The sequence below is a fragment of the Pleurodeles waltl genome, chromosome 6 (assembly GCF_031143425.1).
Source record: "Pleurodeles waltl isolate 20211129_DDA chromosome 6, aPleWal1.hap1.20221129, whole genome shotgun sequence".
NCBI classification, from domain to species: Eukaryota; Metazoa; Chordata; class Amphibia; order Caudata; family Salamandridae; genus Pleurodeles; species Pleurodeles waltl.
In genome coordinates this window covers 706,331,258-706,354,003 of record NC_090445.1, presented here as the reverse complement: position 1 = coordinate 706,354,003, position 22,746 = coordinate 706,331,258, and the positions used below count along the sequence as shown (strand labels likewise).

Genomic DNA, 22,746 nt, shown 5'->3' with positions numbered 1-22,746 from the left:
AGTATACTATAGGCGTCAGAGAGGGCAGTCTTATTAATGGAACACACTTGTGAATGTTTATGTGTTGCTTTGAAAGAGAATAAATAAAATCAGTCCTGAGATGTTTTGCACATCAATCCTGTTTAGCTTACACGTTTTTGTAAGTATTGCATAGGTTTATCAGTGCAAAATTAGACTGCTTGGCTTGTGTGTACAACAACAGACTGCTAACAATATGTATACAAACCTGTTGAATGCAACATGTTGACTCATTGAACAGTACAAGACAATGATAGTACTAGACCAATGCGAAAGAATCAATGTAGTGAAATGAAGTAGTCAATTGCAAACTGTTGAATTCTTTTTGAAAGAGTACTTACAGGTACTTAAGTTCAAGCTGAACACATTTTAATAACAGTATACTGCACTTTGCATATCAATAATACTCTGAGTACTGTGTTAACTTGTGTTGTGGTTTATGTCTCCATGAGGATACGAATATAACTAAGAAGATCATAACTTTTCAAACTAACAATAAATTAAAGTCCATTGAAGCTTTTATTGTCTATCCCCCACCACCTCCTTTGCTGCAGCCCACACAATCTCTTTTTAGTTGGGTAAACCGAGTTGCATGTTGAGAAACCTCAGACTCACACCTCCCTAACATTGACTAGGCAACGTTCCTGCTCCCCAGACCCATGAAGGGGTTTCAAGTCATTGTTGTGCTTTATCAAAATGTAAACTGGGTCTGACTAGCAATGACCACAGAAACACAATGGCTCCCTCTACCTCTATTTGGCAGAAGAAGCAATACTGAGATCTCTTTAGAAACAGCCATGCACTTTCTTCTATTTTGAACATTTTACCACAATATTAAAGCAACCTGTAAAAAAACAATTGTAATAAACGCAACAGGTAGTAGAGTTTTATCCTTCTTTTAGTACAGGAGAATGGATGTCTTTGTCTCACCAAGTCCTGAAGAATAAGAGTAACATTAATAGTGCATGACTTATTAAAGACAGTGTTTGAGCTCAGAGAAATGTAGACGCCTTGGGAGAGAGGCTGTTTCATCATAAGCAACATTTAAATGCCGGAGAGGACTACATGCTAATGTTGGTTTGGGCTGGGAAAACAGTCAATACATTTAGGTCAGAGAGGGAAGGGCTGAAAGTAACTCCAGTGACAGTACAGGTCGTATTTATACAACCAAAAATTAACATGAAAATACTCATTGTGTCTCATTGAAATTATTACATTTGTTTTCTGCAGCAAATTGTCCTTTCTAATAAATGAACAAAGGGAAATTTATATACTTAGCTTATAGTATATGTTGCCTGTCTTGATGAAAGTTACACAGAAATCCAAATACGTTCTCAGACAGCCTACTAATTCCTTATGTCTACTCTAGTTACAGAAGATAATGCAATAACTACAAAAGCAGAAACGGCTGATGGTAGGTATTAGTTTTCAGTGAAATTTTTTCTAAGCTTTTAATTGTTTTATGTAACAAGGAAAACTGCTTTTTAATACGATCAGACACGTTTGTTTATGTATGCATTTATTTACTGTTAATTTCATTGTGTATATACATATTGTGTTGGTTTCAATCATGCTCTTTTTCATTTGTTTCGATCACATTCAAATGTGGCCCTATCTATCATAAAGGCAGAGTATGGGTTTTTTTCAGCCTTGTTTGCCAAGGAGTTCCATAGGATGTGTTGGCATGTTTACTTGATTAAAACACTAACCTTCCTATAGGTTGCACACGAAATTCTATGCAGGAACACTGAAACACAGAATGGATTTCCTGATAGGCTCAAAAGGGATAGATCCTCAGCTGATTAAACATGATCTTTTGGAAACAACTTTCTTCTTTTCTAAATCAAATGGCAGTCCATACAAGGTTTAAATCTCCTGATGGACTCTTTTTTTTTCCAGAAATGAAGAGCTGCTCTGATATCTTAAACATGTCTCATACTACAAATGTCTCCCAACAAAATCACCCAAATTCTCTTCGAGAAGAATGTGAATCAAAGTTTCTTTGTAAAATGTATTGGTTCAGCATCTCTTAAACATTATTACCTTTAAAACCAGATTCATTTCCCAACAGATAACACATGGCTCCCTAGTAAGATATCCTATAACAATAGGTAAGGTGTACAGAGAAAAGGTTAATCCAGCTCCATGCACGATTATAATGTTTCTTCTTTTAAAAAATAATTGATTTTTTCTTTTCCTTGAAAAGCATTTCATGGACTAAAGTATTTGTCTCCCAATCGATATGCTGAATCAGATCAGTTGTAAGCAATTTGCTAAGTAATCAAGCATTCTCAAAGATTACATATCTCATCTTTTCAAACTGTTGCAGCGACTATTTCTTTTGTTACAAGACAATTCTATTGCAAATTGCATATGCCACCATAATAAAAAGAACAAAAGAGGAAACCTCATGTGAACTATACGTGAGAGACATATGTTTGCAGTAAAAAAAAAATATATATTTTAAACTGAAAGCTGAGTACAAGAGCAACACAGGCCCAGGGAACTGAGTACCTTGATCCTGTTTGCAACATAAGGTGTGGAGTTACTGCATCAGTAGATGTGTTGATGTCACTTTTGTAGTCAAGGGATGCATTGATTTTTCACATGTTGATGGTGCTGCCTTGGTTTCCGAAGATGAGCATACAAATTGCAATGCATTGATTCCGAAGCCGATGCCCCAGGTTTCTCAATGCTGTCCAAGAGATGTATTGATCTTCCTTCAGCAATGGCGGTGATGCATTGATTGCAGTGGTGTGTTGATGCTGATACACTGGGTGCCACTTCCAGCAGGCAGAGGATGCCTCGGTCATTGTGGCAGTTCTAGAGATGCTGCCCGGACCCCAATGTGGTGCACTGATGTTAGCCCTGCAAGAGGATCAATGCACCAGTTGCCTCTTCCAGCAAGCAGAACATGCATTGATTTTACTGGTGCAAGTATCTGGGTCTACTTCCAGTGAACAAGAATCAGGAGCAGGGATAGTGAATTCGAAATCCAAGCATCTTTAGCAACAGGAGGGAATCCAACAAGCCCTTGGAGATCTCTTGGGGTGCAAGGAAGCGTCCAGCTCTCCCCCAGCAAGGTCAGAGAACAGCAGACTGCAGTACTTTCATGCCAGCATTCCAGCAGAGTAACAGTCATTAATGCAGCAAAGCAGGTCTTCCGACAGCGTCCAGTTTTAGGTCCAAAAGTGTCTGATTTGGTGAGGTCAGAAACCCAGTAATTATTCCCAAATGAGTCTTTGAAGTGGGGGTGACTTCAAAGAAGGGTCTTTGAATTGCACAAGTATCCTTTCTTCCTCAGCCCAGGCTCCAGACTATCAGTAGGGTGTTATCAGCCCTTTGTGTGGGAACAGGCATTGCCTATCCTGGTGTGTCAGCCTCTCCTACCCTTCCCTCCCAGGAAGAGCCATAAGAATGCAGATGAATGTAGACGAGCACCCAGACATACCTAACCATCCTCTGCTTGTAGCTTTCTTGAGGGAATGCATAAAGTGTCGGTTTCACCCACCCTAGATGTGTATTGGAGACAGGCTGCAGACACACTGAGCTGTAAGAGCTTAAAAGTGTTCTAAGGAATTCCCTATGTTAACCTATGAGAGGATTAGGCCTCACAGTAGTGAAAACCATTTTGGGAGTTTTTCACTACCAGGATACGTAAAACCTAAACATAAATGTCCTACCTTTTAGTTATGTAGCAACCTGACCTATGGGCTACGAAGGGCCTACCTCAGGAATGATGTATGTATAATAAAAGGGGAGTTGAAGGCTTAGCAAAGGGTCTTAAATGGCAAGTTGAACTGGCAGCGAAACTGCACAAACAGGCTCTCTAGTGGCAGGCCTGAGACATGCTTTTAGGGCTACTTGTGTTGATGGCACAAGCAGTGCTGCAGGCCCACTAGTGGCTTTTAATTTACAAACTCTGAGTATGTGGTTTACCACTTTACAAGAGACTTACAAGTGAAATAAATATTCCAATTTGACGATGATTAGGGGAGAAACGCATGCAGTTTAGCACTGTTCAGAAGTTATAAAGAACTCAGAGTCCTTAGGCCAAAAAAAAGAATCAGCAAAAACAGGAGGTCAGCAGGAAAAACGTTTGGGGAAAGACCACCCTAAGGATGACAGTTCTAACACTCAACGACTGGCTACTAAAGGTGGGCTCACTTCAAACAGTAGTAAGCCACCTTCAGATGAGGGCTGACGTGCTGACATCATCGGGCTTTTCCATCAATGTGCAGAAATCACATGTGACCTTTTTCACAATGGCTTCCCTTCATCAGAACAATTCTGAGCATTGTTTTTCAGAGCCTCTTATCTTCCTCAATGAGCCCAGGGTATTTGGGATATGACCCCTATGTTTCAACCCTTAACATGGGTCTCACTGAGAAAAGCTTTGAGGCTTCTGGGCCACCTGGTCTCCTGCATCCTACTATTGGACAACACCTGGTGGCGCCTGGGGATTCTGTAGTGGGATCTTAAGTCTTAGTGGGCTCAGTATCTATCGGGGATTTTTCGGAGACTATCCAGTGGTTGAAGGTGACCACAAAATACCAGCAATGGTGGTAGCTTAACCACAACTGGATCAGTTACAAATCTCTCTACTGCCCCACCCAAAGCTATTTGCGATGAAGGAATTAACATTGCTGGGAAGGGGAGGCCAACTGGGAAATGCAGGGAACAGAAGACTGGAGCCAAGCAGCGATGCCTCCACATAAATTTGTTGGAGTTGCAAGAAATTTGCTTGGCACTGAAGGCATTTCTCCTGACCATCAAGGGGAAACAAGTACGGGGTCTCATGGATAACACAACCTCTAGATGGTACTGCAACAAACAGGGCAGTATGGGATCAGGGTGCTGTGCCAGGAGATGCTATATCCCAGGAAGTGGCTGAGTCTCAGGGCATCTTGCTGGTCACCCATCACCTGGTGGGATCAATAACGCTAGGGTGGACAAACTCAGCCACTGCTGCCTAGCAGATCACAAATGGTAGTTACACTCAGAGTTGGCATAGGGTATCTTCCAACAACGGGGAGAACCTTGACTCAGTCTGAGCGCCACCACAGAGAACATGCAGTGTGTAATTTTTTGGCTCCCTTGAAGATACCATCTGTCTGAATTAGGTTTTGGTACTCCTATACACCTTTCTGTCCCTACCTCTCCTGCCCACAGTACTGAAAAAGAACATGAAAGACTGGGCCCAAGTCATCCCAGTGGCCCAGGAGTGGGTGAGGAGAGTGTGGTACCACATCTTCTGATGATGAACGTAGTAGGAGCCTGAGTAGCAGACGTCTAATTAGGCATCATCTCTGTTAACCAACTAAAATATTCTTCATTACATACTGTTCACTAGGAAGAATGCAGAGGTACTTATAGAAATGTTAATTCCCTGATAATGATGATGTGTGACAAGAGCTGGAATGACAATGTAACACAATGGTATGCATGTGAACGTTCATTACAAAAGAAGTACAGACCGGACAAACAGTTAAATTAATGAAGTTATCGAAGAGCTCATAAGTCCCTAGATTTTGTTTGCTAAATTCAGGAAAAGCCTAAAGGAGAAAATAAAGAGAAAAAAAATACAACTTGAAACACACAATAAGGCAAACTAAAATGCACATTTTGTCTAAAAAAACACAAATTGCCATGATAATATCTGGCACTGAAGGATACAGATTTGTATAAAATTGTACTCCTGTAAAATACCATCATTCACAATTAAGTTAGCCAATAGCTGAAGTAGGCTAATCCATTGCCTCACGCTAAAGTGGACCAAAGACAAATGTCATTGATTTAAGAAGATAGGCGGATGAAGAGGGCTGACCAGAGGCTCCTTTATATTTATGCATGGTCACTGGAATTATGAAATTCTGTTGCTGCAGCATTTTCCACATAACCTTTGATTTGCTGCATTTGCCATATAATCTGTCATCTGTTGCAAAACTAGGAGATTTTTAAAAATGTTTCTTGCTAAAACTGTGCAGTCTCTATACTATGTTGAGGTTTGAAGCCCATTTGAGTACGATGAAGGATCTTGTGTTCTTCAAGAAAACCTGACAGATGTCTATTGAAATGTTTTTCAATCAGTTTAGCTGCTATAGGCAAGAGAGAAATTGGTCTATAGTTACTCAATAGGCCTGTATATAGATGAGGCTTTTTAAGTAAAGGTTTAATGAAAGCATGTTTCCAATGTGACGGAATAAGGCCTCTTATTAAAGACTTGTTTAGGGCCTTAGTCAGAGCAGGGGCAATCTTGTCTGTACCTAATGCCAAAATATGTGAGGAGGGGCAGGGTCCAGTGGAGATCCTGATCTTATAATGTGTAACAAGTTGGTTACCGATTTCTCCTTAACGGACGGAAAATCTAATAGAGGATCTCTGGAGTTTAGAACCTGAGCCTGGCCTGCAAGGTCATAATTCTGGGTGGTTATATCTGGAAAAGCTAAATAGATGTCTAGAATTTTCTTTTGAAACAAACAGGCCAAATTATTACTATGTTCCTTGGAGGCTTCAGTGAGATCTATGTTAGAGGGCACTAAAATTAGAAAAATGTTCCCCACTTTTTAATGGTAGACAACTAAAATGTGTGTTAATTTAGGAAATACTTAATAAATGTTTTTGCCCTGAAATGATATTAGTCAGTATACTATAGGCGTCAGAGAGGGCATTCTTATTAATGGAACACACTTGTGAATGTTTATGTCTTGCTTTGAAAGAGAATAAATTAAATCAGTCTTGAGACGTTTTTCACATCAATCCTGTTTAGCTTAGACGTTTTTTAAAGTATTGCATAGGTTTATCAGTGCAAAATTAGACTGCTTGGCTTGTGTGTTCAACAACAGACTGCTAATAATATGTATACAGACCTGTCGAATGCAACATATTGACTCATTGAACAGTACAAGACAATGATAGTACTAGACCAATGTGAAAGAATCAATGTAGTGAAACTAAGTAGTCAAGTGCAAATTGTTGAATTCTTTTTGAAGGAGTACTTACAGGTACTTAAGTTCAAGCTGAACACGTTTTAATATTAGTATACTGCACTTTGCATATCAATAATACTCTGAGTACTGTGTTAACTTGTGTTGTGGTTTATGTCTCCGTGAGGATATGAATATAACTAAGAATATCATAACTTTTCATACTAACAATAAATTAAAGTCTATTGAAGCTGTTGTTGTCCATCCCCCACCACCTCCTTTGCTGCAGCCCACACAATCTCTTTTTAGTTGGGTAAACCGAGTTGCATGTTGAGAAATCTCAGACTCACACCTCCCTAACATTGACTAGGCAACGTTCCTGCTCCCCAGACCCATGAAGGTGTTTCAAGTCTTTGTTGTGCTTTATCAAAATGTCAACCGGGTCTGACTAGCAATGACCACACAAACACAATGGCCCCCTCTACCTCTATTTGGCAGAAGAAGCAATGCTGAGATTTCTTCAGAAACAGCCATGCACTTTCTTCTATTTTGAACCTTTTACCACAATACTAAAGCAACCTGTAAAAAAACAATTGTAATAATCGCAACAGGTAGGAGAGTTTTTTCCTTCTTTTAGTACAGGAGAATGGATGTCTTTGTCTCACCAGGTCCTGAAGAATAAGAGTAACATTAATAGTACATGACTTATTAGGGACAGTGTTTGAGCTCAGAGAAATGGAGATGGCCTTGGGAGAGAGGCTTTTTGATCATAAGCAACATTTAAATGCCGGAAACGACTACATGCTAATGTTGGTTTGGGCAGGGAAAATAGTCAATACATTTAGGTCAGAGAGAGAAGGGCTGAAAGTAACTGCATGAACGGTACAGGTCATATTTATACAACCAAAAATGAACATGAAAATGTTCATTGTGTCTCATTGAACTGATTACATTTGTTTTCTGCAGCAAATTGTTCTTTCTAATGAATTAACAAAGGGAAATTTATATACTTAGCTTATAGTATATGTTGCCTGTCTTGATGAAAGTTACACAGAAATCCAAATACGTTCTCAGACAGCCTACTAATTCCTTATGTCTACTCTAGTTACAGAAGATAACGCAATAACTACAAAAGCAGAAACGGCTGATGGTAGGTATTAGTTTTAAGTGAAATATTTTCTAAGCTTTTAATTGTTTTATGTAACAAGGCAAACTGCTATTTAATACGATCAGACATGTTTGTTTATGTATGCATTTATTTACTGTTAATTTTATTTTGTATATACATATTGTGTTGTGTTCAATCATGCACTTTTTCATTTGTTTTGTCCACATTCAAAGGTGGCCCCATCTATCATAAAGGCAGAGTATGTTTCTTTATCAGCCTTGTTTGCCAAGGAGTTCCATAGGATGTGTTGGCATGTTTACTTGATTAAAACACTAACCTTCCTATAGGTTGCACACGAAATTCTATGCAGGAACAATGAAACACAGAATGGATTTCCTGATAGGCTCAAAAGGGATAGATCCTCAGCAGATTAAACATGATCTTTTGGAAAAGACTTTACTCTTTTTTAAATCAAGTGACAGTCCATTCAAGGTTTAAATCTCCTGATGGACTGTTTTGTTTTTCCAGAAAGGAAGCGCTGCTCTGATATCCTAAACATGTCTCATTCTACAAAGTCTCCCAACAAAATCACCCACATTCTCTTTGAAAAGTATGTGAATCAAAGTTTCTTTGCAAAATGTATTGCTTCAGCATCATTTTAAACATTATTGCCTTTAAAACTGGAATCATTTCCCAATATATAACACATGGCTCCCTAGTAAGATATCCTATAACAGTAGGTAGGGTGTACAGAGAGAAAAGGTTAAACCAGCTCCATGTACGATCATACTATTTCTTCTTTTAAAAAATAATTGCTTTTTTTCTTTTCCTTGAATAGCATCTCATGGACTAAAGTATTCATCTCCCAATCAATATGCTGAATCAGATCAGTTGTAAGCAATTCGCTAAGTAATCAAGCATTCTCAAAGCCTATACATCTGGGGCCAGATGTACGAAAGGATTTTACCCATTCTGTGTCTATGGGAAAAAACTTTCGTACATATGGCCCCTGATCTTTTCAAACTGTTGCAGCAGCTATTTGTTTTATTACAAAACAATCATATTGCAAATTGCATATGCCACCATAATAAAAAGAAAAAAGAGGAAACCTCATGCAAACTATTTGTTAGAGACATATGTTTGCAGTAAAAAAATATATATATATTTTAAACTGAAAGCTGAGTACAAGAGCAACACAGGCCCAGGGAATAGCGTACCTTGATCCTGATTGCAACATAAGATGTGGGGTTGATGCATCAGTAGATGTATTGATGTCACTCCTGTAGTCAAGGCATGAGTTGATTTTTCACACGTTGAAGGCGCTGCCTTGGTTTCCGAAGATGAGCATCTAACTTGCCATGAATTGATTCTGAAGCCGATGCCCAGGGTTTCTCAATGCTGTCAAAGAGATGTGTCGATCTTCCTTCAGCAATGGCGGTGATGCAGTGATTTCAGTGGTGCATTGATGCTGATGCACTGGGTGCCACTTCCAGCAGGCAGAGGATGCCTCGTTCATTGTGGCAGTTCTGGAGATGCTGCTTGGACCCCTGTGTGGTGCGCTGATTTTAGTCCTGCAAGAGGGTCAATGCACCAGTTGCCTCTTCCAGCAAGCAGAACATGCATTAAATTTACTGGTGCAAGTATCTGGGTCTACTTCCAGTGAGCAAGGCACAGGAGCAGGGACAGAGAATTCGATATCCCAGGCATCCCTAGCAACAGGAAGGAAGCCAACAAGACCTTGGAGATCTCCTGAGGTGCAAAGCAGAGTCCAGCTCTCCCTCAGCAAGGTCAGAGAACAGCAGACTGCAGTGCAGCACATCACAGCAGAAAAGCAGTACTTTCATGTCATCAGTCCAGCAGAGTAACAGTCATTAATGCAGCAAAGCAGGTCTTCTGACAGCGTCCAGTTGTAGGTCCAGAAGTGTCTGATTTGGTGGGGTCAGAAACCCAGTAATTATACCCAAATCAGTTTTTGAAGTGGGGGTGACTTCAAAGAAGGGTCTTTGAATTACACAAGTATCCTTTCTTCCTCAACCCAAGCTCTAGACTATCAGTAGGGTGTTATCAGCCCTTTGTGTCGGAGCAGGCACTGCCTACCCAGGTGTGTCAGCCTCTCCCACCCTTCCTGTCCAGGAAGAGCCATAAGAATGCAGATGAATGCAGACGAGGTCTCAGACACACCAAACCATCCTGTGCTTGCAGCTTTCTTGAGGGAATGCATAAAGTGTATGTGTCACCCACCCCAGATGTGTATTGGAGACGGGCTGCAGACACACTGAGCTGTAAGAGCTTAAAAGTGTTATAAGGAATTCCCAATGTTAACCTATGAGAGGAGTAGGCCTCACAGTAGTGAAAAGGAATTTGGGAGCTTTGTACTACCAGGATACGTAAAACTTAAACATACATGTCCTACTTTTTATTTACATAGCAACCTGACCTATGGGCTACGAAGGGCCTACCTTAGGAATGATGTATGTATAATAAAAGGGGAGTTGAAGGCTTGACAAAGGGTTTTAAATGGCAAGTTGAACTAGCAGCGAAACTGCACACACAGGCTCTCCAGTGACAGCCCTGAGACATGGGTTAAGGGCTACTTGTGTTGGTGGCACAAGCAGTGCTGCAGGCCCACTAGTAGCTTTTAATTTACAGACTCTGAATATCTGGTATACCACTTTACAAGAGACTTACAAGTGAATTAAATATGCCGATTGTGGATACACCAATTTTACCATGTTTAGGGGAGAAATGCATGCAGTTTAGCACTGGTCAGCAGTTATAAAGAGCTCAGAGTCCTTAGGCCAATAAGAAGGATCAGCAAAAACAGGAGGTGCGCAAAGAACCACAGAGGAGGAGATGCGTGGAAAATAAGAAGGTGTGTGTTGATTTCTCGGGCCGCACACTGCGATGCGTCATTTATTTTTCACGCAGGGAAGGCTTTGCAACGATTTCCGGCACTTGGTCTTGGATCCTCTTTGGGTTGCGGGATTTTCGGATGCCCCGGGGACGATGCGTTGAATTCCTGAAAGGATGAAATCACAGGGGCTGCGTCGATCCAGTGGGCTTTTCGTGGAAATTTCTACTGCACGGCAGGTGCTGCGTCAATTCCTTTCCGGAAGTCGGGATGTGTTGTTCTGACTCGGCTGTGCGTCGATCCAGTGGGCCGTGCGTCTAATTTACGGTCACTACACTGGCACTGCGTCGATCTTCTCGTTGCGAAGTTGGGCTGCGTCATTCAGGTTCAGCATGTGGTGACAATGAAGGCTGTGCGTTGTTTCTGGCAGGCTGTTTGTCGGTTTTTGCCGCACAAGGGAACAGGAGGCAAGCTCAATCCAAGCCTTTGGAGAGCACTTCTTCATTACAGCCAGAGAGCAGCAAGGCAGAAGGGCAACAGCAAGACAGCAGTCCTTCACATAAATCTGTCAGGTGAGTCCTTTGGGCAGCCGGACAGTTCTTCTTGGCAAGTTTGCAGGTTCTGGTTCAGGTTCTCTTCTCCAGGAAGTGTCTTGATCAAGTAGAGTGTCTACCTCAGAAGTGTCTGAGTTGGTAGGGGCAAAGGCCCTGTTTAAATACCCAAATGTGCCTTTGAAGTGGTGGAGACTTCAAAGAGTGGCTTAGAAGTGCACAACGTCCCCTTTCAGTTCCATCCTGTCTGTCAGGGTCCCAGGAGGGGGTGTGACAGTCCTTTGTGTGAGGGCAGGCTACTGTCCTTTGACATGTAAGTGTCAGGCCCTCCACCCTCCCAGCCCAGGAAGACCCATTCAATATGCAGATGTGTGCAAGTGTGACTGAGCATCCTATGTTTGGGGTTGTCTGAGTGAATGCACAATGGAGCTGTCAACTAAACCTAGCCAGAAGTGGATTGGAATGCACAGAAGGATTTGAATGTAGAGAAATGCTCATTTTCTGAAAGTAGCATTTCTAAAATAGTAATATAAAATCCAACTTCACTATTAAGCAGGATTTTCGTATCACCATTCTGGCCATACTAAGTATGACCTGGCTGCTCCTTTCAGATCAGGATCTATCCCTAAACAATGTATTAGGGTCTCCCTGATGTTAGCCTATAAAAAGGAGCAGGTCTCACAGCAGTGTAAAAATGAATTTAGGTGTTTTACAGTACCAGGACATGTAGAACACATATGTTCATGTTCTGCCTTTTACTTACATAGCACCCTGCCCTGTGGGTTACTTAGGGCCTACCTTAGGGGTGACCTATATGTAGAAAATGGGGAGTTTAAGGCTTAGCAAGTGCTTTTAAATGCCAAGTTGAAGTGGCAATGAAACTGCACACATAGGCACTGCATAGGCAGGCCTGATACATGGTTCGGGGGCTACGTATATGGGTGGCACAACCAGTGCTGCAGCCCACTGGTAGCATTTAATTTACAGGCCCTGGGCACATGTACTGCACTTTGCTAGGGACTTACAAGTAAATTAAATAAGCCAATTGGGTATGAGCCAATGTCACCATGTTTTAAGGAGAGAGCATTTGCACTTTAGCACTGTTTAGCAGTGGTAAAGTGTGCAAAGTCCTAAAGCCAGCAAAAATGAGGTCAAAAAAATAGGAGGAGGAAGGCAAAAAGTTTGGGGGTGACCCTGCAGAAGGGCCCTTTCCAATAGGTAATTACAGACATAATGCAGAGGATGTTCACATCTCATCCTCCCTATTCTAGGAGATTAAAGTGGCAGAATTGTAAGCAGACGAGCTGACACATCTTTCAGTTTTCTTGTTTATACATCTGTACCAGTGATGATGGCAGAGAAAATGGCATGCGACCCTCAGACGGGCTTCATGAATTGTATATGTGTAATGGCACTTCTCATTTTTCCCCTCACAACTTCACAATTCATGAACATGCTATGCATGCTTGAAAACAGCATAGCATACCTGAGGGTCGAACCATCCTAGGCCATTGACACCGTTTTTGTAAAGTCAACCTGCTTTACATGAAGCCAAGATAAAGCAAATAAGAATTTGCAATGCAATAGGTCTCACACTTGTGAGAGTTCAAGTTATTGGCGTTGTAAATGACAATGTCTTTTACCTATATGTTTTGGTTTGGAGTGTAGTGAATGTATGCCAGGTGACACAGCAACCCTCCCAGGCCTATCACTGCAGGACAGGGGGCACAACAAGGCCGCCGTCTTGGAAGTGTTTTTGCCTCTTTCTTAAAGGCTGGCTGTGATACCCTAGAGATGCAGCCCTTCCTAGTGTGTTTACCTAAACCTTTATAGCACCAAACAAGCCACAAAGAGGCACCTTGGTGGCATTTAACCTGGAGAATGAGGGGGCAAAAGAGTTAGGAGCAAAGAGAAGGGGGCAGCCATATATTTGCGTGTGTCAAACTTTTAAAGGAATTATTCCTCTACATTGGCAATACCAGCCTAACTTTTAAAAACATCGACTGTATACAAAGGGAATAAAAGAAGAGTCAGATTATCTACAAATGAATTATAGTGATTTTGTTAAGAATAGCACCTGCCTTGCAACACTATCGGTGGCAGAACCAGCAATACCAAGCGCTATTTTAAAAATGAGTTATTCCCTGACTGCCCCAACACACTCCAGACAAAGAACCCCCTAGGGGAGAGGATGTGGCATAAAGGCCAGATTTGCTGACTATGTAGCTGAGGATGATGGTTCGGGTCTTGACGCTGGCTTAACATCCTGTTATTCTGGGCAAATCACTTAATCTCCCCTTGCTACCAAAAATTAATTTGTTCTTGTTTAGTGTAACCGGTTCCTCATGTAAAGTAATGTAATACCTTTGTGTCCAGTATGCGCTACATAAAACTGCAAAAATAAATAAATAAATAAATAAAGCACTCCAACATTTTAGCATTGAGTTCGCACTACATAAAACTTAAAAAAAGAAGAAAAAAAATAATCCTGACAGCTTTTTCATCTCTGTAAGGTTGATGTAAATTTGCTATAGGGATTTTGTTAAGAATGGCCCCTGCTTTCCTGCTTTTTGATGCTGTAAAAGGGAAGAACGTGTATTACCAAGCACTATATAAAAAAAAATAAGCTATTACCAGACTGCCCCAATACTCACCAGACAAAGAACCCTAGGGGAGAGGATGTGGTGCAAAGGCCATAGCTGCTGACTTTGGAGCTGGGGAACATGGTTCGAGTCTTGCCGGGCTCAACATCCTGTGAGTCCAGGCAAATCGCTTAATCTCCTCTTGCTAACAAAAATTAATGTGTTCTTGTGTAATGTAACCAGGGCTCATGTAAAGCACTGTAATACTTTGTATCGAGTTTCAATTACAAAAAAATGCTAAATAAATAAAGTGCTCCAATACCTTTGGGTTGAGTTCATGCTACATAAAACTGCAAAAATATAAAAATAAATAAAAAAGACCCCACAGATATTGCAAACAAACAGCAAGATGCCCGAAACCTAGGAAGACGAAAACAACAACATACTATCATGAGTGAAGTGGTGAGTCAAAAGAAAAAATAGTGCACCGACGCAAAGCTCGTTATTATTGAACGATTGTGCAATAATCCATTTAACAGGGTCAGTCTCCAAGGTGGTAACAAAACAGCCTCAAGGCAGGACAAATGTAAAGCATTTACAAACAACACCATGGGATTTTTGAAAGGCAGGCCCATGAACAAATGAAAGTGATGGGCATGAGATGGGCGTGGTAAAGCCCAAAGAATAGATTACAACAAGTCGAAATGCAGTGCTTGCACGCTGCTATGCTCGACCTAAAAATGTCATGCAAAAGAAGGGTCAGTTGACCAAAATGCCTGGGGTAGCGGAAGTGACATCACATGCCATTTAACCTTTCCTTACATGCACCCACATTCACACATACACACACTTGCTCTCACATAAACACAATCTTAATGCAAGCACACACAAAATACATTTTAATGCATTTTTACTTACCTCTGCTGTCTGTGCAGGTCATATTCCAGCTACACTAATAGTAATAAAATATTATTTACTATTAGTATATAAATAATTGACAGAAAACAAGGACAGCGGAGCCCCAACCTATGGCCATAAGGACAAGCTGCCCATGTGTTCCAGGCACTGATTTTGCCACCACTGAGGCCAGGGGTCGCAAAGACAGTGCCAGGGGTCGCAAGTGACAAGCCAGGGTTCGCAGCTGTGACCCGTGGCGACCCCTAAGTGAAGTCCATGGATAGGCCCAGCCATATCCTCAATTACGAAAAGACTGTGTCAGCGAAGTCCTGCACAGGATTTTCCTCTCTGCCCTTCCCCACCGCCCTCAAAAAGAGAAGAGCCACTATGGAGAAGCCCATGTTTTGTAATATGTCTCTGGGCTGTCACTGCTAATGAATGTTTCTCTAAGACATTTTTGAAGTTTGATATCCATGTGATTTTACTGCTATTAGAAGTACTCTCAGTGCTGTTGAAATATATGTACTGGCTGCAGCCAAACGTCCGGCCTTTTCATTGATGTAAGACACCCTTTAGCTTTTACCGATTATGAGCTATCATTGTCAGGTAGTCAACACTGCTCTTTGTGTCCTTAGACACCTCTGTGCCCTCCATGCAGCTGGGTACCGTGCACTCCGAGAGTTCTATGCTCTCAGGCATTGATGCAGTCTCACTGATGAGAGACTCCTGTGCTCCAAAAGCGAATTTTGGTATGAGGTTTACATCTGACTCATACTGCTGCCATGGTTTCTCACAATTGCACCTTCATGATTCCTCTAATGTTGATGGTGGAAACTGATGCTGAGAAGCATAAGAAAATGCACAGGCAGTAAAGAGTAAACAGTAGTGAAAAGGGTGAGAAAAGAGGGAGAGGAAGATTGAGAGAAAGCACAGAAGAGAGAGAGCAGAGAAAAGGTAGAAACCTATAGCAGAGGACCTATAGACACAACAAAGAATGAAATGAAATACTGCGTAATGGAGCCCATATAAATGTTATAATTTCTAATTGTGTAGACCATTTTCCCATATTAAGTTCCCATCATACGTTTTACAAGGACTGTAGCATCAAACTCACACACTATCTAAAGCTCACTCTCTATCTAAATCTACTTTGAAATCAACCATCCTCCCTCCTCTTTTTGAAAATGTTTATGCGGACTCCAAGATTAGTGCCTTATTGTGATTTTCCAGACTTGGAAGAGCAAAAACACAGTACGAAAGATCTCTGCGTTCTCTTCAAACTAATCGCATCATGCATAATTTCCCTAAAGCAATCCTGTAATCATCTTTTAAGTTACCGTAAAATTTGAAAAACGTTCCCCCTATTTTTGCTGGTAGACAACTAAAATGTTTGTTAATTTAGGAAATATTTATTAACATTTTTGCCCTGAAAAGATATTCATCAGAATACTACAGGGCCTCAGAGAGGACAGTCTTATTAATGGAAAATACTTGCGAATGTTTACGTGTAGCTTTGAAAGATTATACATAAAATCAGTCCTGAAACGTTTTACAATTTAGCTTAGACGTTTAATAAAGTATTGCATAGGTTTATCAGTGCAAAGAGAGAATGCTTGGCTTGTGTGTACAACGACAGACCGCTAACAATATGTATACAGACCTGTCAAATGCAACATGTTGACTCATTGAACAGTACAAGACAATGATAGTACTAGACCAAAGCGAAAAAATCAATGTAGTGAAATTAAGTAGTCAAGTGATAATGCTGAATTATTTTTGAAAGAGTACTTACAGGTACTTAAGTTCAAGCTGAACACGTTTTAATAACAGTATACTGCACTTTACATAGCAATAATACTGTGTTAACTTGTGTTGTGGTTTATGTCTCCATGAGGATATGAATATAACTAAGAATATAACATTTCAAACTAACAATAAATTAAAGCCCATTGAACCTGTCATTGTCCATCCCCCACCATCTCCTTTGTTGCTGCCCACCCACTCTCTTTTTAGTTGGGTAAACCAAGTTACTTGTTGCGAAATCTCAGACTCACACCTCCCTAACATTGACTAGGCAACACTTCTGCTCCCCAGACCCATGAAGATGGTTCCAGTCTTTGCTGTGCTTTACCAAAATGTCAACTGGGTCTGACTAGCAATGACCGCACCATCACAATGTCTCCCTCTAACTCTATTTGGCAGACAAAGCAATGCTGAGATCTCTCTTCAAACAGGCATGCACTTTCTCTTAATTTGTGCATTTTATCAGAATACAAAGGCACCTGTAAAAAAACAATTGTAATAAACGCAACAGGTAGGCCAGTTTTTCCATCTCTCAGTACTGGAGAATGGATGTAATTGTGGCGCAAAGTCCTGAAGAGTAAGAGTGATATTAAGGCCCATATTTATACTTTTTAGTGCCGCATTTGTGTAATTTTTTTATGCAAAAGCGGCGCAAACTTACAAAATACAATCTCATTTTGTAACTTTGCACTGCTTTTCTGTCATAAAACCAGAGGCCTAAGAGTACATAACTTATTAAGGAAAACAGTGGAGCTCAGAGAAGGTAGACGACCTTGGGCGAGGGGCTGTTTGAACATGAGCAACATTTAAAGGCTTGAAAGGATTACATGCTAATGTTGGTTTGCGCTGGGAAAATAGTAAATACTTTTAGGTAAGGGCTCAAAAGTGACTGTATGGAAGTTACAGGTCGTACTTATACAACCGAAAATTAACATGTTCTTTGTGTTTCATTAAACTGATAATATTTGTTTTCTACAAGTGGTTCTTTTAAAAAAATTAATAAACAAAAATTCAAATACTTAGCCTATAGTATATTTTGCTTGCTTTGATAAAAGTTACACAGAAATCCACATGCTTACTAATTTCTTATGTCTACTCTAGTTACAGATGATAACGTAATAACTACTGTAACAGCTGGTGGTATGTATTTTTTAATTTAAATATTTTATAAGTGTTTAATTGTTTTATGTAACAAGGCTATTTAATACGATCAGACTTGTTTGTTTATATATGCATTTATTTATTGTTACTTTTGTTGTGCATGTACATATTGTGTTGTGTTCAATCATGCCTTTTTTTATTTATTTTTGCTCACATCCAAAGGTGGCCCCCATCTATAATAAAGGCAAAGTATGTTTCTTTATCAGCATTGTTTGCCAAGTAGTTCCATAGGATGTGTTGCCATGTTTACTTGGTTAAGGGCCAGTTGCGCAAAGCATTTTTCAGGTGGGTCGTTTGCGACCGGAAAAATGCTTTTTTTCAATGTACCAAAGCAAAATGCGACTCAGAAATTTGTTTACTGAAACGTGGGCCAGATGTGAAAAGCTTTTTTCCTGTCGCAGATGGCCATATTAGCACAATCGGGCTGTTTGGGACAAGAAAAAAGCATTTCTCATTGTACAAACCCAATTTTGCACGTCGGTAAACTATATACCAAATCACAAAAAGGGTTTGCGCGTCACAATTAGGAGGGCGAGCTCCAAGGGCGTCCCTTCCGAATTGTGAATCGCAGTGGCATGTATGATTGTTTTCTGACTGTAAATGTGATTGCAAAACAATCACAGTTAACACAAATTTCAAATTGGTGTTAACCCATTCGCATATGGGATGGTTTCATCAAGGGACCCCTTTGACTTTTTCAATGGAAGTGAAAATATTTTTTCAGAGCAGGCAGTGGTCGCACTGACCACTGACTACTCTGAAAAAATGAAAAGAAAACTTTTCATATTTTGCTTAAATGCATACTGTTTTCCTTTAAGGTAAATGGGCTGCATTTTTTTAAAAAAATGCTTTATTAAAAAAGCAGTTACAGACATGGTTTTCCGCTGTCCCCAGCAGGCCACCATCCCTGTGAGTGCGGTCATTTCCAATGGAGTCACAAATTGCGACCTACCTCATGAATATTGATGAGATAGGTCAATTGTGACCCCATTGGGAATCACTAAATGTGCCTGAGACACATATGTACATTTCATTTTGCAAGTCTCTAATTGCGACTTGCAAAAGTTGCAATTAGAGACTCGCAAAATGAAATGGACACACATCTGGCCCTTAAACACTAATGTTCCTGTAGGTTGTACATGATATTCTATGCAGGAACACTGAAACTCAGAATGGATTTCCTGATACCCTCAAAAGGGATAGATTCCCAGCTGATAAAACATGATCTGTTGGAAAAAACGTTCCTCTTTGCTAAAAAAAGAAAATGGCAGTCCATACAAGGTTTAAATCTCATTATGGACTGTTTTGTTTTTCCAGAAATGAAGCACTGCTCTGATAACCTAAACATGTCTCATTCTTCAAATGTCTTCCAACAAAATCACCCATATTCTCTTTGAGAAGAATGTGAATTAAAGTTTCTTGGCAAAATGTATTAGTTCAGCATATTTTTAAACATCATCGCCTTTAAAACCGTATTCATTTCCCAATAGATAACACATGGCTCCCTAGTAAGATATCCTATTAAAGTAGGTAGGGTGTACAGAGAGAAAATGTTAAACCACCTTCATGTACAAGTATAATGTTTCTTCTTTTAAGAAATAATTGCTTTTTCTTTTCATTGAATAGCATCTCATGAACTAAAGTATTTATCTCCTAATCGATATGCTTCAGAGTTGAGAATCAGATCAGTTGTAAGCAATTCGCTAAGTAATCAAGCACTGTCAAAGCCTATGATCTTTTCAAGCTGTTGCAGAGGCTATTTGTTTTATTGCAAGCCAATTCTATTGCAAATTGCATATGCCACCAAAATAGAAAGAAAAAAAGAGAAAACCTGGTGCGACCTATACATTAGAGACATTTGTTTGTAATAAAAAAAATATATTATTTTAAACTGAAAACCTAGTTTAAACATACAAGGATGGCCTAAACAAAACATTTGAACAACAGAAGGAAAGACGTTTGGTAAAAGTAAGGTATCTTCCCAAATGTCTTGGTACTGAAGTACTCTTCTTTTAGGTGGATGCGTACCCGTGATCGAGAAGTATGCAGTTACTCACATTCTAAAGTCAGTGACCTATACCTCTGTGTTGTATGCCTCAGTGGTTAAAAGCAAATCTGAATTAATGTTGAACAGATCAATTAATGAATAATAGTAGCCCAAACCTCCTCTTTGAATGTGTGAATCTTTTATTTATGACTATTTTCTTATGAGTAAGGCGTGACACATTACAATGGCTCTAAGCCATACCCACAGAGGTATGAGGGTAATGAAAATAGATTGCCTGATAGCAAAGAGTGAGTTCTGGCAAACTGGAAAATGACAACAGGGTGCAAAATCATCTTCACTCAAATTTTATAAACAGTTAGACAGTTAAAACAAATATGAGAGATACTGGTCTATCTCCACTAAATGGCATTTTCAGAACTAAGAATTTACTTAAGATCATTTTGTGTGCAAAGAATACATGTGAATATAAAACAATATGATAGTTCCTGTGACAGAGGCAGAGAGATAAACTACATGAATTTCTTACAATTATTTAGTAATAGTTTAGAAATCAACGTACAGATTCCAGAATATTACGTTTTCTCAAGCTTGACCCAATCTCTGTCATCCCCAGCTTCTGTGTTAAGGTTATGGTAGTAAATACAATTATTTCATCATGCCATTTATATGGATCAATTTGTCCTTGGGACCTCAGTCTATTCAATTGTGTCTTCCGCAGATATTGATAGAGGCAGAGGAGCCAAAAAAATCCAGCTATAGATGGGCTTCACTGTGAACTGCCTAGAATGTGCTCAGCCAGCCAGAAATTTTCAGGCAAGAGATAATTTGGCCCTGCCACACAATACTTATTTTACAAATACATTTAAAAAGACTACCTAAGGCATTCAGTGCCATCAAGAAATATTTAAAGGCTCCCAATAACCAAGTTTAGAAGAAAAGAAGTTATAAGATGACAACAAACTGTTAGTAGACTGAGGGGGTCATTACAACCCTGGCGGTTGCTGTTAAAGCGGCAGTAAGATCGCCAACAGGCCGGCGGAAAAAAAAATGGAATCACAACCGTGCCGGAAACCGCCAACAAAGACAGCTTTAACACTCCGACCGCCAGTGCGGTACAAACAAGCAGCATGGCAGTCACCGCCAACAGACAGGCGGAGGACAATGTACCGCCCACAGTATCACAACAGTCCAATCCGCCACGTTTTTCCCAGGCGGATTAACCGCAAACAAAAACATGGCGGAAACAGGACTTCGAAGGGAAAACGCTCACCTCTACACACCACACGAGGAATCAGGATGCCATGGAACCCGAGCTCCAGATCCTGCCAGCCCTAATCTTCTTGCTCCTCTACCAGGACCACGAACGCTGCCGGCGAAGACCACGGTGAGTACTGCACCTATGACACAGGGGAGGGGGAGGGAAAAAATAGTGACACACACAGACAACACCCCCACCCTCACCCACTACAACACACACAATAATACAGCATGATACATTACAGTTACACCCCCCAACCCCCCAGAAGAATGCAAAGACAAAAGAAAATGAGTGTAACCATTGTAATATATTAAAATCCAGTACGCAAAATATATATACACTATAAACAAATATATATACCAAAAACAGTAGTCCAGGTAGTGCTCCATTGAAGTCCGTGGAACACTGGGCCCATACGGCATGGGCGAGGCCCACACTCAATACTCGAACATGACAGAGAGAACACTGCAGGGGCATCAGATAGCAATAACACAGGCACCTCAGGAGGAAGGGAAAGGGGGGCACCTCAGCCGGTTGAGTGCACAAAGCCAAATCCACGAGGGGGCCACATGCCCACTGTTCAATCCTGGGGAGTCCAAAGCCACAGTCTCTCAAGTCTCTACAGTGGGTGGATTGCCCACTGTTCAATCCTGGGGAGTGCAAAGCCACAGTCTCTCAAGTCTCTATAGTGGGTGGTTTGCCCACTGTTCAATCCTGGGGAGTGCAAAGCCACAGTCTCTCAAGTCTCTATAGTGGGTGGGTTGCCCACTGTTCAATCCTGGGGAGTGCAAAGCCACAGCCTCTCAAGTCTCTCCAGTGGGTGGGTTCCCGACTGTTCAATCCTGGGGAGTGCAAAGCCACAGTCTCTCAAGTGGATAACAGTCTCCACTGGTTCTGGAGGGGGCCTTGTGCCCAGAGTGCTTCATCCTGCCAAGGACTGAGGTAGTGGATGTATCTATCCACTGGTTCTGGAGGGGGCATGGTGCCCAGAGTGCTTCATCCTGCTTGTGACGGACTCAGTAGCGTCAGTGCCCTTGGCGCTCATGGGCCAGCGGTGCTTGTTGCGACGGTGTCCTTGGTAGCGGTGCTTGTGGCAGCAGTGTCCTGTTCAGCAGTGCTTGTGGCGGTGGTGTCCTTGGCAGCGGTGCTTGTGGCGGCAGTGTCCTGTTCAGCTGTGCTTGTGGCGGCAGTGTGCTGTTCAGCGGTGCTTGTGCCGGTGGGGTCCTTGGCAATGACTCAGCTGCTGGCGGTCCTGTCGGGCCCAGTGGGGCTGGTGCTGGCGTTCCTTTATGGCCCAGCGGGGCTGGTGCTGGCGGTCCTTCATGGCCCAGCGGGGCTGGTGCTGGTGGTCCTTCATGGCCCAGCGGGGCTGGTGCTGGCGGTCCTGCCCTGGGCAGCTGAGCTGTTGCTGGCAGTCCTGTCCTGGGCAGCTGGGCTGGTGCTGGCCTCCTGGGCAGCTGGGCTGGTGCTGGCGGTCCTGTCCTGGGCAGCTGGGCTGGTGCTGGCGGTGGCCTCCTGGGCAGCAGGGATGATGGCGGTGGCCTCCTGGGCAGCGGGGATGATGGCGGTGGCCTCCTGGGCAG

General features: G+C 41.4%; 1 protein-coding gene across 1 annotated transcript in view; it reads left to right on the top strand.

Annotated features, from left to right (window-relative positions):
- Window positions 1-22,746, top strand: part of LOC138301691 (deleted in malignant brain tumors 1 protein-like) — a 592,703-nt gene that overhangs the window by 303,614 nt on the left and 266,343 nt on the right. Inside the window, exons 9-10 of the mRNA XM_069242207.1 lie at window positions 1,388-1,432; window positions 17,838-17,876. Of these exons, the coding sequence (XP_069098308.1) occupies window positions 1,388-1,432; window positions 17,838-17,876 (84 nt within the window). The remainder of the gene's footprint in view (window positions 1-1,387; window positions 1,433-17,837; window positions 17,877-22,746) is intronic.